Here is a 17,997-nt window from a genome sequence, read left to right on the forward strand (position 1 = left end):
CAACCCGGGCGGCGACCTCAGCAAAAACATTAGCCTCGTTTCGCCGAGGACGGCCAATAAACGCCCATGAGCGTTCGTAGTATAGTCCGGAGTTGAGCGCCCCGCGGCTGTAAGGCTGCATGCGGCTCCTTATTGTCGCTTATTTTCTCATTTGGACACTAGGCTGATACACCGCGCGCGCGTGTCGCCGTCATTAGAAGGCGCTGGCTTTTTAGGAGGCTCCAGACAGATTTGGGGTTGGCTATTTTTTTGGCTCGCCAACCAACGGTGCAGTCGATTAGTTATTGTTCAGATTTAGTAAGGATTTGAATGTTATTGGTTTTTATTTCGAATGCTCGCGCGAGTATTCATTCAAGTGCTCTTCTGTACCGATCTCAAGTGCTGATACAGTACCACTGGTACTTATGATTCGTGACAAAAACGGATATTTGTGAACGATGACGCGCGACGATTCGCGTGTCGAATAGGGAAGAATCTATTTTCGACGTCGGTGCTACTCCTTACGGCTCAGGTAACGACCAATCATAGAGCACCCGTTTTTTGGAGTTGTGTCATTTGCGAGCCTGATTGGTGGTTACCGGAGCCCGTTCCGGTTGAGCCCGGGTGGCGAAATGGCCGCCGCCTAAGCTGGATAAAAGTGGTGGATTTTATAGCAGCATTATTGAGAACGCAGAGTTGAGACTACGGGGAGCACAGGGAACATTTTATCAAAAGCGTTGGCTTTGACTCGGCTCTTAGGCTTTGGTAAGTGACGCGGCTTGCGGAAGCGATCCGTATGTTGTTTTAGATTACTATAGTTTGAATGTTGTAACTTACAGCGGTGACAAGCTCCAGTTGTTGGCGGTAACGCTGTCCCGACCGGACCGATTCTCTGGCCGCTAGGCTGCGTTTCCTCTCCCGGCGGTCCCGTTGCTCCTGGATGTTGTTGCCGCCGAGGGCATCGGGGGGGGGGGGACGTGGACAGAAACTCATGGTGGAGGTGTCAATAATCATCCTGGGCCGACACACACACACAGTAAAAAAAAAAACCCCTCACCAGCTACAGATCCATTTTTAAGAATCAAATAATTTAAGAATTTGAAGAACAAACACTTATTACGGTTCTGAAGTGATGTATTGACATGACATTCTTATCTGCGCAGAACACATTAACGTACAATCGCAGAATCTCTGTTAGGAAAAAAAAATCATCACTACAGCACATCGACATGGTTTCTTCATCGCTCCTTTCCATACAACTCTTATCGGTCTCATCTCTTGACAGTTGGCCGATAGCCGATAGTCATTTGGAAACATGTGACACGGCTACTTTGAGTAGATTGCTTGAACGTTCATTTACGAGTAAAATGTGATCATGTGTCCCTATGTCTCCACTGCACATTACGCACGCGCTTATGAGAGTCAAATCACACAAAACAGAAAGGATTAAGCATTTAACCGTTACTCCAAAACATTAAAAGAGAGCAACATTAACATTATTCGACGGTATTTGGAACGTTACCTGGTTTCATTTCTCTACTTTGAATCCAGGCGCTCTTGTCGAGTTGAATTTGGCTTTTCCGGGTTTCGGAGATTTAGCGCAATCCGATTGGTCAGGTCAACGCCAGCGAGCGCCTTGCAAAATTGTTCGGGCTTGGGCCTGCTTCTTCTTCGTGTTTTCTTCTTCTTCTGTAGCCAGTCGCGTCATAGCTGCTTTTCGTTTTACGACATTTTGACGCTACAAATGGTGTCGCTACTTGCGCCTCAAGGTTTATTTATTTTTGATTAATATAACAGAATACAACCCGATGCAAAATAACAACAACCAAAAACTCAAAAACAGTGCAACATAATGTTAAACAAATATCTTGAACAGCGTACGTACATTGCAGGTTTTAATAGTTTTTAAATTATGAGATAAGTTATGAGACGTTTTAAGGTATTGTTTGACTTCAATGACTAAGACAGAGCGTTTCGGTTTTTGAGTGGTATATTTGCATTTGTGGATACGCCATTCCGTTCAGCGTATAATAAAATTTATGATGTAATTTTTTTCATTGGTTTTGGTTGAGTAGTTGATGAAGCCAAACCATACATGTTCAAACCAGATGGAAAAGTCAGGCTTAACACATGTAGAAATAAAAGTACAGACATCCTTCCACAATCTGGTAGAGAAGGGGCAAGACCAAAACAAGTGGAATAAATCTTCAGGATATTCTTCACAGAAAGAGCAGTTTACATCTACGTCCCTTTTAAAGCTTTGTTAAAAAAAAAAAAAAAAAAAAAAAAAAACTTTAGTGGGGTAAACTATCATTTTGAAAGATACTTCCTTTCGTCGCGCCTCAATAGGTCTGTGTTTTTAAATCACATTTCCTCGCGGCAGGCGAAGCGTCCCTCAGAGATAAGTGAGGCCACGCCGTACGCAAAGACCCGGCGTTTTGTTTTAAACGGGCCAATTCCAAATACATATAAATGACACCTTTAACAAGCGGAATATCAAATGGCGCCATAGCATCGGCGCCTTTTTTTTCTTCCCTTACCGTTTTGGATTTCGGCGCGCTTCCGGTAGATGTGCCATTAAAATAACCGGCCCCAAAACCGAGCGGCCTCTTTTCCCCCCTAAGGCCATTGAAACACCAACGGTGCAGGAGTGCGCAGACAAAGGCTCCTTTTTCTAACGCGGGTGCACTAAGTGTCAATAATCTACACAAGCGGTGGAACCCCACCCCCGAGGTTCCGCCGCCCTTCCGTCTTTTATTCATGCCGGAGGGATCATAATTGACCTTTATAAAAAGAAAAAAACTTCACCAGATGAAAGGATGAAACGTTTTGTAATTCAACTTTTTGAAGCCAATCCAATACTATTGGATTGCGGGTCACGAATGATTCAAGACATGGGGGGGGCAAGGCTACCTAGCGTTATATAAGACGTTATAGCGAAGGAGCCAAAGCATTCAAATGAGTTGAGCTCGGAAAGGAGAAAGAAAACAAAGCCCGTATAAAAGTCACATCAAAACGCAAAGCTGGAACGTCCCCCTGAATGGCGCCACTCCACGCCGATAAAAAGTCTCAAGTGTTTATTGACACGGAATGCCATTATGGAGCTCGCGTACGTTGGAGTGCCTCGCTTAATGTTGTAATTAAAAATGTTTTTGTCAAATGAGAATGGCCGCCTCGAGTGTTGACACTCCAAGCCGGCTCCCGGGTAGCGGAGAAGGACATAATTGTAGCGGTTGGCTTCGAGTGGGAACAATCGCTCACGTCGGGGGAGGGGGGGGGGCAAAAAATAAATAAATCCGCCGGCGAAACTTCGGACGTTTCACCATTTAGCCGAAAAGCATCCTTTAATATAATCCGTTTCCATTCATTGTTTTTCGTTTTCAGAATTGACCGCATTTGCGCATAGGCAACCCCCGCATACGCGTTCCGAGGGATTATGTCGGAAAGGGCGCGCGTCGCCGTTTGCAAGGAGGAAGGAGGAAGACAAAATGCCACGGAGACTTGGATGCGTCCAACGCCGTTTCGGACGGGATCGAACTTGTGTAAAAGATTAGAAGACCGCGAGCCCGCTCTTTCCGGAAATGAAGCGCGCCTCGGCGGGAAGCCTGGGCCGGCCCTCGGAACGGGGCCTCGGGGGCGCCCGGGAGGGGCCCAACCAGCGTTTGGCCTCGGGAGGGAGGCGAGAAAGAGCGACATTGAGCCACACTCCGCCGGTGAAGGACCATCAAAGCGCCCGCCGCTTTTCATGGATAACCGCCGACCGCCGTTACTCAAAGCGCGGCCGCCGTTACTCAAAGCGCGGCCGCATTTTCGTTTTCTTTCTTTCTTTCTTTCTTTCTTTTTTTTTACGTGCGTCAACGAGGTCCGCGCCCAACCGACGACACCCAGTCAGTCGCGGCTGGGTCGGAGGGCCGGACCGCCGCCCGACGAGTTCGCGGAGCAAAACGAGCGAGGGCGAAAACGGGCTCTGTCCTCGGCATTGTTTTGACAGCGCCAAACTGACGTGCGCCGTCTTCCCGTTCTTGTCGAGTGCGGAAATTGAATTGCGAAGCGCGAAGCTGAAAGTAGCCTAACGTCACGGGCGTTGCCGCCGCACGTCTCGGCGGCGGGCGCAATGGCGCGCTTTTGGTTGCTTTTGAAAGGAGCCAAATTGCATATCGGCTAACCTGAGCGCCCTCCATTCACGCAGCTTTTGAGCGTACTAAATTGCCTCCTGAATCAGGGCTCTTAAACGGAGATCAGACGCCGGTCTGACCGTGTTTTAATTGTAACTCGCGGAACGTATCGGCGCCCCCCCCCCCCATTCAATATGCACGCGCGTGCAGACACCCTGGGTTTGGAAAGGTTAACGAAGCTCTGCCGGCGGACCTTTCCTCCGCACTTAACTGGCCCCGTGCCCTGATAGCGCCATTAACCCCGGCCCTAGCCTCTTAACCCCCTCTATCGTTACCCGCGTCAAAGCCGTTAAAACTTCCCATTGATTTTCTTTTCAGCGTATATCCTCCATATTTTCACGTATAACCGGAGCGGCCTTTATTTGCTCACTCGGCCGGATTCAATCGGTCCGCGGGCGGTCGGCGCTCGGCGTAGCGTCTTTGCCAAGTTGGCGACGATGTCGTCCGATGGAATTATGGAAACGAAGGCTCGACTTTTCAAACTTGGGGGGCGGGAGGGGGGGCAGCGTTTTTTACTCCCGGGGTTTTTGATTTCAGAACTAGCCGAGCGAGTGAACCGCGCAGCTCGAATCGACGATCTTGTCACGTAAAGCGGCGGTCCGCGGGATCAACTGGTTTATAGCTTATACGTTATGTAGCGTGATTTGACCGGAGCGAATTTTCCTGCACGCGCCCCGCCAGCCGGACGGCCCCGCTTCCGTTCGCCCTCCGTCCGCGATCGGCGACCTCCCGTGAGCGTCGGGCGCGAACGCGCGGCAACAGCCCGAGCGGCGTATCGGCGCCGTCGTTTTTTTTCCGCGTCGCCACGGCAACAGTTTCCACCAATCCCGCGGCGGGCGCCGGGCAAAGTGAGCAAAGAAAGCCGGCGCTCGGCGCGTTGTGTATACAAGCCTTCGATGGCTTTTCTTTTTTTTTTTTTTCCTTTTCTTCGTTGTGATCATTTGGCGGACCGACAAAATATCCTCAAGGCGTATGAGCGCCGGCGCGGCGGAAAGCGGGAGTTGTTTTGCGGCGGCGGACGGCGACGACCGCTCTTTAAAGCCAATTAAAATCCCGGCGAGAAAGATAGCAGAAGAAAAGATGTCCCTGAGATGCTCGTGGGCCGGCGAGTGACTTGAGGAGAAGGGGGCTAATTATTTTGAAGGGTATTAAGTCATCAGATTGACTTTGATCCGGATTGCATTGCGGAAGTGCCGCATAATGAACGGAGGGAAGACGATTAGGCGAATTACACAGGTGTCGGCTGCATTTTTCATGATGGATTTTGCCAGGGCCATCCCGGATTTCCCATCTGTTCCGCTCCTATCAGAATGTCACTCCGGGGGAAACCAACGGCACAAACGAAAACCTGTCGCGGTACCGCCGACCCCATCTCACCGCTTACCGGGATACCGACGGAGTATTTTGTTTTGCCCGGTGTGAAAAATAGGCTAACGTTGTTATGGTGTCTGAAAATAGACGGAAGCGACGAGGAAATATTTGGACGGCGGCGCGTTTGGGTAAAAAAATGAGCAAAAAAATTTGTCTTGCCGCGTCGTTTGAAAAAAAAAAAGATTGCGCGCACACGAGGCGGCACCAAAAGCGTTTTTTTTTTGTTTGCTCGGTTTTTGATAAGAGCCGGCGTCTTTCCGTCGCGGCGCGGGTCGGGTCGGGGTCAACGGCCTCCGGCGCGGCCGGGAGAAACTCGCGGCATCCCGCTCCAATTGCAAGTTTGCTGCAGTTTGAGCGCGCAGATTACATTTCATTAGGATCATCGGGCATCCGCAAGGAGAAGACGACAAGCTCCGGGGACTTTTTTTTCCCCCGGCCCGTCAGCTATCTCCTTACAAGCCGCCCGGCTTTTTTTTGTTCTTTTTTCCAGTCACATCAGATAATGTAGCAGGGTGGGTGATAATGAGCAGGGTGACAAATAGAGAGAAGTTGGAAGGACGGCTGAGCGGACAGACGCGTGAGCCGCGGAGCGGAGGAGAAGCGGGATGGGGCTCCCGGAAGGGTGGCGACGAGCTCGCTAAACTAGCTCCTCGCTCGCGCCCGCACACGCGCGCCCCTCCGTGCCGTTCCCATTTCATTTCCACAAAGCATGAAATTAAAGCTATTTATAACCGGCTCGATAATGACATTATACTTATTCCGTCACCGTTAGGTCTCTGCTTTTTATGATACAATGTCACGCTTTTAATTAAAGCGCCCGCTCGCTCGGCCCTCCCGCGACTCGGCCCGTCGCCGAGCGCCCGACGACCCGCTTTCACCGGCGCCGGCCGATTGACGGCCGGCGGGCCGGCCGATTGACGGCCGGCGGGCCGGCCGCCGTCGCGCCGCTAATCTGCGTAATTTGACGCGGCGCCGTTTGATGGCGGGGCGAGGGGAGCCCTTAAGGCAGACGCGCGCACCGCACCTTCGGGACGCCCGGCTTTAACGGCTAATTGCATCAGCCGAGCCGCACCGCCGGGAAGTCACCTCGGACCGAGGGATAACGGGGTCCCCGAGGGAATGACGCCTCCGCATTTTAACACTTGGCGGCACGCAAAATAAAAGCGAATAGAACGCAGGAGAGATATTGGCCAATTGCGGGACTGCCGCGAGAGGCGCCGCGCCCCCGCCCGATTTCAGGCTCAAACTTCCCGGGGCGACAAGGACCGGCCCCGATTCTCATCGGCGTTTTCTTCTGGCGCGCCTGCGTGTGCCGCTTCAGTCTATCCGGGCTACGCAAAACAGCGCACGCCAGTAATTAATACCTTGTGGATGGCAGCCCCGCCCGTCCCCTTATTTTTTTTCCACCGTTGATTGACTAAATCATGCAAAACACTCCTAATTATAAGACTCCCCACGGGACCGTTTGCGTGTGGGAGCCGACTCCAAATGTCACGCGTGAGCGTTCGCTGCGCCCGCATCGACTGCGCCGGAGACAGATTGATTGGGATTGGGCTTGAACTTTGTATGCGGCGCCTCATCCCAAGCAGGCGCCCGCCGGGCCACCTAAAATCTCGCCGGGAGACGTTTCTCACCGCGCCGAGATTGGGCTTTCAATAAACCTCACGTAACGGCCGGTTAGCGCGATAAAGGCGCGTTTCCTTGAAAGTTTTGACGAAGAATGACAATTTATCACGTGAAGATGAAAAGCAAAGTTATTGTAAGAACATTGAAAATACAGGAAGAGCGTTGCGATCAAGATATATTGCCTTTGAGGCAAAAGGCAAGGGAGCGGAGTAATGGGCCGCACCCTCGGACCAGTTAGCTCCATATAAGAAGATGCGGCGGGCGCTATCTTTGGGAAACGACCGTCGTCATTCAAAGAGCGGAGATGGCGCTTTGATCTAATTCTGAGTTCGCTCGTACCAAATTAAACCCCGATCATTAACATGCGCTATTTGTTGTCTTTGTTTGCTAGCGTTTGTGTTTCGGCGCGTGCACGTTATATGCAAATCGGCGGCATGAATTACAGTCGTAAATACCAAACAAGGAGTAAGTGCAGATGGGAAAAAAGAGCGCGGATGTTTGCGAGTGTAAACGCGCAGGATACAAATGAATGAAACGAACCGCTGGAAATAAACACTGAGCGAGTCGCGCTCCCTGACACCACTTTTACCGATTGGCACGGAATTGTGGGTGTAACTGTGAGAAAAAAGTCCAGGGGGTCAGCCGTTTTGAATTCTCATTCTGAGGCTTGTATATTGAAAACCCTAACCCGAATGGAATTTGGCTCTCCTGGACGCGCTGCTGTAAACGGAGAAGATTTCAAACAAAGGAAAGCATCCTTTATGTCCGGGCCTCCCATGATATTCGAATATTACAAAGCAAAACCTTACCACAAATCGAGCGACATCTCAGAGTTCAAAATGGCGCGGTTATCTAGCGATCACGCTAGCAGGAATTTGCCAGCCCCCGAAATACGGCCGGACGATGAGGAAGAAAATGGGTGAAAAAAAAAAAGGGTAAAAAAGGGTTAGAGTTAGGGTTAACCCGAACCCCTAACCCTTTTGGCCGCCTCCGCAAAGTAACCCCCCCCCACCGTATATTTGTTCCAATTATGTTTGCGCCCCGTCGTCTTGTGTGCTTGTGCAATAAGGGCGCCCTCCGCTCTCCAGTATTGGCAATACGCCGCTCACATCTCCCATGGAGCAAAGGCAAGAGGAAACGGACAGCGTAAATAGTACACGTGGCCTTTCAAATCAATGTTAAGGTGAAGGTGCCGGCGCTCCTTAAGGCCAGGACACTAAAGGTTGCGCGCCTCTCCGTTGGCAGGGCGCTGTTAGTTCTGACAGTCCCTCCACGCCGCGCGGCGCGAAGGCGAACGGCGCCCCCCCGGCGGCCAAGGCGAACGGCGCCAAAGCTTTCGGCCGAGCGCTCCGTCTGACCTTTGCGCCACGCGTGGGAATTGACGACGTCGACGGCCGGCCCGCGGGTCCCGAGTACGACTCCGAGAGACGGCCGGCCTTCCTCGCCCGCGTCGGGTTGTGTTGACGCCGGCCGGGGCTTAATTAGCGACAACGCTCGCCTGACCTTCTCCTCGCGCGTCTCAAAAACATAACGCCGGCCCTTTGCAAACACCGCCTCCGCGGGAGCGCCCCTCGGCGAATCGCGCCTCCTTACCCGCGGCCGACTTTTTAGAACTGACTTCTACAATTGACTTCTAGAACTTCTCGTTCCAAGGCGGGCGAGGGCGAGGCCGGCGAACGGCGGTTCCGCGGCGAGAGCGGGCCGTTTTACGTGGCGAGAGCGGGCCGTTTTACGCGAAGGCCGGCGAACGACGGGAAGCGGCGGGGTTCACGGGGTAACAAGCGGACAAACGGGGGAGCCGTTAAATCAGCCGTAAACCGGCGGGGTCGCATCCAAGCGACGGAGCCGGGCGGCGAAGGAAACGAACCCGTAAAGGACATGCCAGGAAACGCGGCGAAAAAGCGAGGGCTCCGCAGAAATGTCTTTGAACAAAAACGACAAACCACGGAAAAGGCGGCATCTTTCAGATAAGGCGCCCGAGTTCCGGGTCCTAACGGCCAAAAATCCGCCGGCTTGCAAAGAGCGGCCCAACTCTGAGGTAGCCGCAGACAAGCGGCGTCTCATATAAAGGCGTCCCCGGCCGGCCGGCACCGAAGGGAGCCGGTCGATGTTCCGACAGACGTTCTCGGTTTTCCCCGAGCTTCGGAAATCCTAATCCGGCTATGGATTTAGCGTCGACTGAAATGAGACTCTTCCAAGATATTGGAATATATGAGCAGACCCTCTGTCATTTTAAGCATTCCCATAAGGGCAGGGGGTCAATAGGTAATAATTGTCTTCAGGTTGTGTTGGAAGAACTGCGGGGACATGAATAGCAAGAGAAATCAAAGCGCATTTATTGCACGATCCTAAAATCAATCATTCCAAAGGATCCATTTTAGGCTCTTGCCGTGGAGCTTCGACCATACCGGATTTCTATAGTTGAAATAGCGACGGCGTTGTGGAACGAGCGGCCAATAAATACCCATCTTATTAGTCTGGACGGAAGTGACAAAAATGGCAAGCCTTCACCGGCTTGGGAGCTTAACGCGCGCGTCGTTTCGCGCGGATTTTTCCACGCAAGTCTCACGTTTTCTCACAGAGGCGCGACATTTACGGCCGCTTTCCATTCGCGGAAGAAAGCGGGCGCGCGACGGCGGGCGCGAGGCGGACCCGGCGGCCGCCGTTGGAACGACGAGATTTGGAGCGGCTTCCGTGAAAGCGCGGGTTATCCTTCCGGGACCGATGAGCGCCGCGCTTTTGCTATTTGCGTGCGGGTATGCGTGATGTACGGCGGTGTAGGGGGGGGCAGGCTAGAGAAGGTCACAACGCCTCGAAAGTACAGCCAGAGAGCAGCAAGTATTGACAGAGCGGGGAATATGATCACCTTTAGTCTCTTCCTTTGGGCGGGGGGGTCCAAAAGCTTGTGTAAGGGATCCCGCCATCCCCCGCGCCGTCTGCAGCCACAGCTGCAGCCGTCCCGTCCCGTCCCGTCCCGCTTCTTCCTCGGCGCCGGAGTCAGGCCGTCTGCCCGCCCGCTTTTGCTGCCGAAAAGACAAGTCAAGGGATGGGAACTTTCTTCAGGACAAAATATGTGTGGTGCGGCATGCATGCGGTGCATTTGACTTTTTTTCCACGCTGTGAAGCGGCCCAAATATTGCTTGAGGGTGGAAAGACATGAGCTCGACCCAACCCCGAGCAGGAGAGGCAATCTTTGAGCGATGGCCCGATGACCGAAAACAATTACTGCTACGTCTAGAATTTGGGGGGATTTCGGAAGGATGGCGATCCCGCCGTGCTATCCGGGGACCGGGCAAAAGGGCGGCGTTTGTGAAATCGGGGAAGGCGGCGCCTCGGAAAGCGGACCGTCGCCGGCGCGCGCTCGGCCACGCTTCGAAGACCAGCGCACTACGGCCCAACTAACCAGTCCCAATTTGACTCAATTAGGCGGCGTTCGCGTGGACGGGTATCGAGCGGGCGCCGGCCGTCTCGCGCCCGTCTCGCCCGGCCGGCCGTCCCCCGGGGACTCCCGGAGGCCGCGGCGCGGATAATTAGAGTTCACGCGGGAGGCTAGACCCACCTGAGCTGACGCGGGGGAGCGAGGCTCCATGTCTTGCGGGCTATCTACCTGAACGTCAGCCAATGGGGACGGGGCGAGGACTTGACGCGGTGTCTGCGGGCTATCATTACGGACGTTTTTGTCCGCCCCCCCCCGCCCGATCGATGGGCTCCGGTTTGCGGCGGCGCTCGCGGGGCCGACTGTCACCGCCAGTTAGGGATTGACCGCCGGCTACCGCTAACGAGCAGAGAGCCCGCTGGGGGGTGGGGGGGCGGGGGGCTTTGTTGCCAAGAAGGCGCGCCCGCCTTTCTCCTTCAGCCTCCCGGACTTAGTTGACCTTTCGCATAGGGAGCAGCTGGAGCCCAGAGGTATTTCACCAATGGAGTCTTCAGATGTATTTGGGAGAGCGGGAGATGCCGCCGGCCGCGAACGGCCCGACCTTCCAGGCCTAATTGAGGGGCCTCGTTTGAGATGCCCTTACGCCTCCCTCCTGCGGAGAGTACAAAGTCGGCCGCCATCCGTAGCGGCCCGGGGGTCGGGCCCCCTCGACGGCACTCGTCTCATCTCTGAAGTATTTTGTCAAAAACATCATTTCTTGGGACGGAACAATAGCGGCCAAAATTAGGCAGCGACCGGCAGTGTGCTCCTCCCTCTGTTTGTAACAAGTATATCCGGATGAAAAAAAAAAACTACAGAAAAAATTGGCCATCTTGCAGCATCTCCAGCCGTTCCTCTGTTTGTTTTCCCTCGCCCGATTGTCATAAAACATCTTGACGGGCAACACGAGGGCGCGCAAGGGACCCTAACCCTAACCCGGGAGGGGGGGGGGGTGAAGCTACTCAGGTCCTATTGTCTGCGAAAAGTCATTTAATTAGAGCTCCCTCCCTGCCTCCGTCCCTCCACACACACGCGAGGCGGCGGGGACGCAGCTTAGCGGGCTTGGACGCGCAGCAGATTTCCAAAGGATCATGTACAGAGATCAAGCCATAAGAAGCTAATTTTGTGTACTTACGGGAGGCAAGCGTCTCCAAGCCGGCCTCCCCCGGAATTCCTCCGGCCGGGAGGATGAAAGCGGCGAGCGGAACCCACATCTGAGGCCGTTTGGCCCATTAATGCCGATCTCCGAAATGAAAGATTTATACCGCTTGATAGCGCTCCCTCGCAACGGCACGCGCGCAAGCGCTAACGTACGGGGCTGGGGGCGGGGCGGGGGGCTTTCCTTCTTTAAAGCGATTGAACGGCAAAGGCTTCGGCGGGAAAAATACAATCATGGAGAAGCACTTTTGGGCTAATTGGAATCTCTTGGATGCATTACCGGTGAGCGATGTTGAATTTGGGGGAAAGGGGCCATCTGTTCAAAGGGGACGGGCGCGATTCAGACAGCTTTCCCAAAAGCGCCGTCGTCGTCGTCGTCTACTTCGGTGCTTCTCAAGCGCCATTTGAAACCTAGCTCCGTTTGAGCGGTCCGCGTTAATAGCCGGCGGTAGATTGACTGACGCGTCGTCTTATGTTTGCTTTCCCGGGCCTTGAACCCCGCCATCTGTAACCCGCGGTCCTTTTGCCGGCCGCAACCTCGCAGTGAACAAAAGGAGACGGAAGACGAGGGAAGTATGGGTTTCGCGTTTGAAGCGCTGGATTTTCCGTCGGATTTTTGCTGCGGCTGCCCGTCTTACGGTCGGGGATTTCCAGCAAAGGCAGATTTTGACACGGATGGCGCTCCGCGGCCGTCAATGGGTTCGCTCAACTTTTCGTTCCTAAATCGTCTTGAATTTGCGCCTAGGAACTTGACGGGTGCAAACGCGGAGCCAGTGAGATTGGGAGGCGAAGTGGTCACCTATGGCAGGTCTGCCAAACGCGCCATCCGAAGCCGGGCGAGCGGCTGCCAAAAACATCTGCAACTTTTTTCCTATTTTCTCATGAGTGGACAGGATAGGGCGCGGGGCTTCGAGGACCCGAGGTATTTGGCTTCATACTTTGCGGGGGAGGGGGGTTACATTTACCCCACTCGGTTTTGTTTATAGAGCGCCGATCGAACGTCGCCCGTGTGAAAAGTCCAGACGAGGAACGGAGAAGGCGGTCTTCCGTCCGAGCTTCACTGCTAACGTCGGCGGTGGAATTTGCTCTCGCGTGGCCTAATTAGAGACGGCGCCGGGACCCCCGGATGAATGCTTTATTCATTATCCGGAGGTACGTTTAATGGGCCAGACTCATTGCAGCGCTTCTGATCAAACTTGGCCCCGGCTCTTATTACCCCGCCGTTTTCATCCTTTCGAAGGACGTAAGCGCGCGAGAAGAGCGTGGCGAAATGTGACAAAGCGCCGCAAATGGCCTTTGATCAAACGTCGAAGAACGCCGCCGTCCCTCTTCCCGTTCTCCGGGCTCCCTCGAGTCCGCCACCCAAAAAACCCCCCAAAAAAACCCCAAAAAAAGCGCAAGGTCCCCCCCCCCCCCCCCCCCCCGCCACCATGCGTACGCTAAGCCTGCTCCGGTTCCCCTTCAGCCACCTTTTGTCTCCCGCACACTTTTAATGACTTGGCAAAGAAACTTTGGGCTCGCAAACAACATCTCTTGAAAATAATAAATCACAGGATTTGGGCTCACCATAATTGACATTTGACAACATCATTTGCATAACGATTCAAAACAGCCTCCGGGGAGACGTTGAAGAGGGGGGAAACATTACGGGCGTGCTAATTAGTCAGCGCCAGCCATTGTTGGCGCCGTTAGTCCCGGTGAACTAACTTGATCAGACAAGCGTAGCTTCGCGACGGCGGCCGTCGCCGTTCCGTCGCGATTATGGCCGCGTTTCCCGGCCGGCTCCAATTACCCTGTTGGAACGCGTTGCCACCCGGGCGGACGTCGGGACTCCGGCCGGGAGGAACCGACCTCCCCGGACGGGCGCTTTCTCGGAGCCGCTCAGGTCAAACTCTTGCGCTTTCCGCCTCGCCTCGACTACTTCCTCCGCACCCGCCGCTCTGGGCTATTTGCGCGGCGACGGATTGAAATATTTCGCCTACAAAGTAGATCAAGAGTCAATCAACAGTTGAGGGGGGTGTCCTATCAGTAGGCGGCTTTGAGGGGGCGGTCCTGTCAGTAGGCGGCTTTGAGGGGGCGGTCCTGTCAGTAGGCGGCTTTGAGGGGGCGGTCCTATCAGTAGGCGGCTTTGAGGGGGCGGTCCTATCAGTAGGCGGCTTTGAGGGGGCGGTCCTGTCAGTAGGCGGCTTTGAGGGGGCGGTCCTGTCAGTAGGCGGCTTTGAGGGGGCGGTCCTGTCAGTAGGCGGCTTTGAGGGGGCGGTCCTGTCAGTAGGCGGCTTTGAGGGGGCGGTCCTATCAGTAGGCGGCTTTGAGGGGGCGGTCCTGTCAGTAGGCGGCTTTGAGGGGGCGGTCCTATCAGTAGGCGGTCCTATCTGGCAACAACTCGGGACGCACAATCCAGATTGCCCTTCGGCAACATTTCCCCGACCGGCTCCCTATTGTTCCCCGCCCGTTCCGGTCAGCGATAACGCGGATTCCGTTCGGCTTTCCTATCCGCGGCGCCCGGCAGTTTGCGCCCGTCCCTTATCCGATCGCCCCCGCCGAATACGGGAGCGGCGAGGTACAATTCGCTCGTATCGGGCGCCTCCCGTCGCCGCAAAGGAGGGGAGGACTTATTTGAGGAAGCCATTGAGAGAGACCTCCAAACATGAACGCGGCGGGCTATTTCTACTTGAGCAAAACGCGAAGGCCAAGTTATTTGTCGGGGTTAAGGAAACATTACCATTGAAAAGAGCAACCGCCAGAGAAGCCGTGAAATCATTTCCTGTCAAGGGCATAAAACGCTTCTCAATTGAGGTAAACATTTCCAGTTTCAAAAGCAATTTATTTTCTAACAACTGCTGAAAGCAGACAAGGTATCTCATGTTCCCTCGCCTTGAATTTTCATTTTGCCCCCCCCCCCCCCCCGCCTTTCTCACCTTCCCCCGTGTCGCACAAGTTAGCGGGCTCTGGAGAACGGCGCTGGCAAATTGCTTGGTTTCTGAGTGGATTTGGATTAGGGTCAATGCGGTGACTTCCGCCGATTCTCCTCCCCCCTTTTTCACATCAATAATGACTACGGCGTGAAATGTCGTCCGCGAGCGCGCGCCGTCGCCGGACCCGATCGCGTATCCACTCATTCCGTCATATTGACGCCCGAGCAAACTAGCGTTTATTTTGCGGCTAACTGGCTTCTTATCGCGGTATCCCATAAATTGCTAGAACTCCCGGCGGGTTCTTACGTGCAAGAAAACGGACCTTGTTTCAGATAAACAAGGCGCCATTAGAAGAAATCTATGTCAAAGATCTCTCGGCGAATAACAGGCTCGTCGGTAGCGTTTCCTTGATCGCCGACACTCTGCGAGCCTCCCGACCTGTCCCGGACGCTCAATACGGAACCCTGCCGAGCCACGCGGACTCGGATCTCGTCCGGCACGTCCCTGCCGAACCCTTCCGGCAAAAGCCCCGCGGCGGGTAAGCTTCGCGTTTTACCGAAGTACGATAGTTCCGATCCGTCGTATTTAAGGCGGAAAGGGCGGGACGCCACCTTTTCGACCGCGACGTTTGCGGCGCATTTGTTACTTCGGAGTCGGATGAGTGCGACCCGGCCGTTCAGACCGCCGTCTCGGAATTAGCGGCGCGCACGCCGGCGGCCCGGCTCGCACCTTCTTAGGTCAGGATTTGAAAAAGTTGAAACTTTTTGAAAACGCGCCGCAGCGTTTTTGTACTTTTTTGGCAGGCGGGCATTTGCGGATCTCGGCGATGCCGTGCGGCTCGGCCGGGTTAAAGCTTCCACCGTTTGGCCGGCGCGTCGCCGCTTTAAAATCCTACTTTAACACATTAGACTTCCCATTTCACCCGGATAATTGCACAATTATTCTGCTTCGCTCCCCAAAAAAATCCATTCGCTGGTAATTGGCGTGTTGGGCGGGGAAGCGGAGGGGGGCGAGCTACCCACAATCCTCTGCGATCGGGGTCTGGGGGAACGAATGCAGATAAGTGGAGCTGAAAAAAAGTGGCGGGGGGGCGGGGGATTGGAATCCGGCCGCTTCGCCAGCCTTAAATAGCCTTGATCAGACTGCCGGCTCGCCCCTTTATCGATACCCCAAAACCACCGTTTGGAAATGTCAGCGCGGAACGGCGAGACGCTCGCTAGCGGGCGCTCGGCCCGCCGGCCCCCGTTAGCGGTTTGCCGCGGAGCCGTCGCACACTGCGTCGCCGCCGCTCGGGACGCCGCCTTGTGCTGCCGCCTTGTGCTGCCGCCTTGTGCTGCCGCCTTGTGCTGCCGCCTTGTGCTGCCGCCTTGTGCTGCCGCCTTGTGCTGCTTCAAAGCGCTTATTAGCAGCTGGCGTGCAGAAGCGCAACAACGGCCCTTGAAAAAAAAGAGCCGGGCCGATCTCATGAAGCGACCTTGAAAAAAAGGACCGAATTTTCGCTGCGTTGCGCAGTGGCTCCAAAAGAAACATAGTTTCCGGAAGGTTTTGAAAAGAGCGACGGAATCGAGTGTGAAAAAGGGCATCTTTTTAGCCGGGCGCTAGGCGCCTCCTGATTAGCATCCGCTCCGGCACGCTCCTTTTAAATGTGCTGAGATGGGCTTTAAACAAGCTTCAACGTTTGAAAGCCCAGCAGACTTAATTAAGGGTGGGACCTCCTCTCACGCGCCCAGATGAGCAGAGGAGGAAGGGAGAGAAGGAAGGAGTGGAAATTGCATAGGGGAGGGGGCGCAAATGCGGAGGGGGGCTCCTAAACAAGCACGGTACGAGGGGACGAGATGCTCTCACGCCACCTCGTCAGACGCGCTCGATAAAGCGGAGGGTTGGGGTTAGGCGTCCCGGATCTCTTCTGCCGGATGTGGCCGACTTTAGCTCGCGTGCGATTGCGCAGCCGCAGAGTGGAGAAGCGACTTTCGCCGACCGCCTCAACTATCAAACCGTGCGCTGCCAAGGTGGTGCTGCGGGGGGGGGGGGGGCTGTCTCATTTCCATTCGGCTTTCACGTGTTTCCAAAAGATATGCGTAATTACAGGGTTTGTACGTAATTGCTCCAACACATCGCCGACGGTTTTTTATTGGCACCGGCGGCCGGAGAAACAGACGCTTCTCCGGCGCGAACAATTAAAACAATGGCGCCTTCTTGGAAAGGAGCGGCGCGCTCATTCCGCCCGTTTGTTCTCGGCCCGCCCGGGAACCTTGGCATTCAAACCTTGGCGTCTGGCCTTCCCTGCGCTCTCGCCCGAACCCCAGGGCTTTAGGGAACGCAAATAAGATTCCGTCTTTTTCTTTTTCTTCCGCCGTCTCAAGGAATCAAAGAAAGCGGCGGCGAAGGGAGTCGGGCGAGTCGCCTTCCCGATAACCTTTCCAACTTAAAACGGCAGAAATGCACGCGGCGCGTTTGTTTTGTTTTTCGACCGCGTTCGGCGGCGACGCCAGCTTTTCCCGATTCCGCTCTTGACTCCTTCGGGCTTTGGCGAGCGCGTTTGGGCCAAACGTCATGTTGTTTTTTTGGGGCGCCGGAGCCGACTAATAATCCCGGGGTATCCGCGAGCGCGTCGGATGGCCATCGCGTCGGCGGATCCGAAAAAAGCCGACGTTATCGGCGAGATCGCCCAAACGGCGGGCGCGTCCCACGCGCCTGAGTTGTCACGGACCGTATTGAAGCGCGGCTCTTCCGTCACTTTCTGGCTAGCGCGTCGCCGTTTGCGCCACGGAAAGGCAAAAGAAGACCACCTAACCCTAACGAGACCAAGGAAAACCCACGCTGCGCGGACAAAGAAAGAAAGCGGCACGATGCCTGGTCGCTCGCCATTCGCAGCGGTCCCGGCCCGGAAAAAGCCAGCGCGTTTGATGATCCTTTATTCGCAATTATTCTACGGGCCGCGGTTATTTCTCTTTGAGGACCGGGATGATTTTTTTTCTCAAATGTCACGGTCAGAGTGCGCGCGGCCCAAATTGCTCTCTACTGACAATCGGCGGGCGGCGATTGCGCTCGGCCGCGATGATGTATCGACGCCGCGGAAGAGACTACTTCATCCCGGAACAATATACGGCACTCGCGGGACGGGAAAAAAAATCCGCCCCTTTACGAGACAAAATGACTTTTTCCTGCAGGAAGTCACAAAAACGATGGACGGGGGGTTGGGGGGGGGGGGGGCGGCGGCCACGTGTTGGACACGACGCGCTCCCGCGGCGGCCGGCGCAGAAAAGCCAGGCGCCCGTCCCCACGTTTCAAAAACACCGGCGTGCCCATCCGACGCGCTTGCAAGCGACGCCGCTCGTAACAGATAAGGACCTGATGG

General features: G+C 54.8%; 1 protein-coding gene across 15 annotated transcripts in view; it reads right to left on the reverse strand.

Moving 5' to 3' along the window:
• arhgef39 (Rho guanine nucleotide exchange factor 39) overlaps nt 1-17,997 on the reverse strand; it is an 85,742-nt gene that overhangs the window by 15,880 nt on the left and 51,865 nt on the right. For 9 of the 15 annotated variants that reach the window (XM_088406211.1, XM_088406210.1, XM_088406209.1 and 6 more), the window contains exons 5-7: nt 10,018-10,174; nt 1,100-1,170; nt 817-994 (exon numbers count right to left, since the gene is read on the reverse strand). In XM_088406211.1, coding sequence (XP_088262337.1) covers nt 817-994; nt 1,100-1,170; nt 10,018-10,174 — 406 coding nt within the window. Of the gene's footprint in view, nt 1-816; nt 995-1,099; nt 1,171-1,501; nt 2,190-10,017; nt 10,175-17,997 lie in introns of those variants that run through there. The other 6 variants (XR_015864166.1, XR_015864162.1, XR_015864161.1 and 3 more) reach the window with 4 other exon arrangements.

The sequence above is a fragment of the Hippichthys cyanospilos genome, chromosome 22, assembly GCF_059441005.1.
Source record: "Hippichthys cyanospilos isolate Australia breed blue-spotted pipefish chromosome 22, RoL_Hcya_1.0, whole genome shotgun sequence".
NCBI classification, from domain to species: Eukaryota; Metazoa; Chordata; class Actinopteri; order Syngnathiformes; family Syngnathidae; genus Hippichthys; species Hippichthys cyanospilos.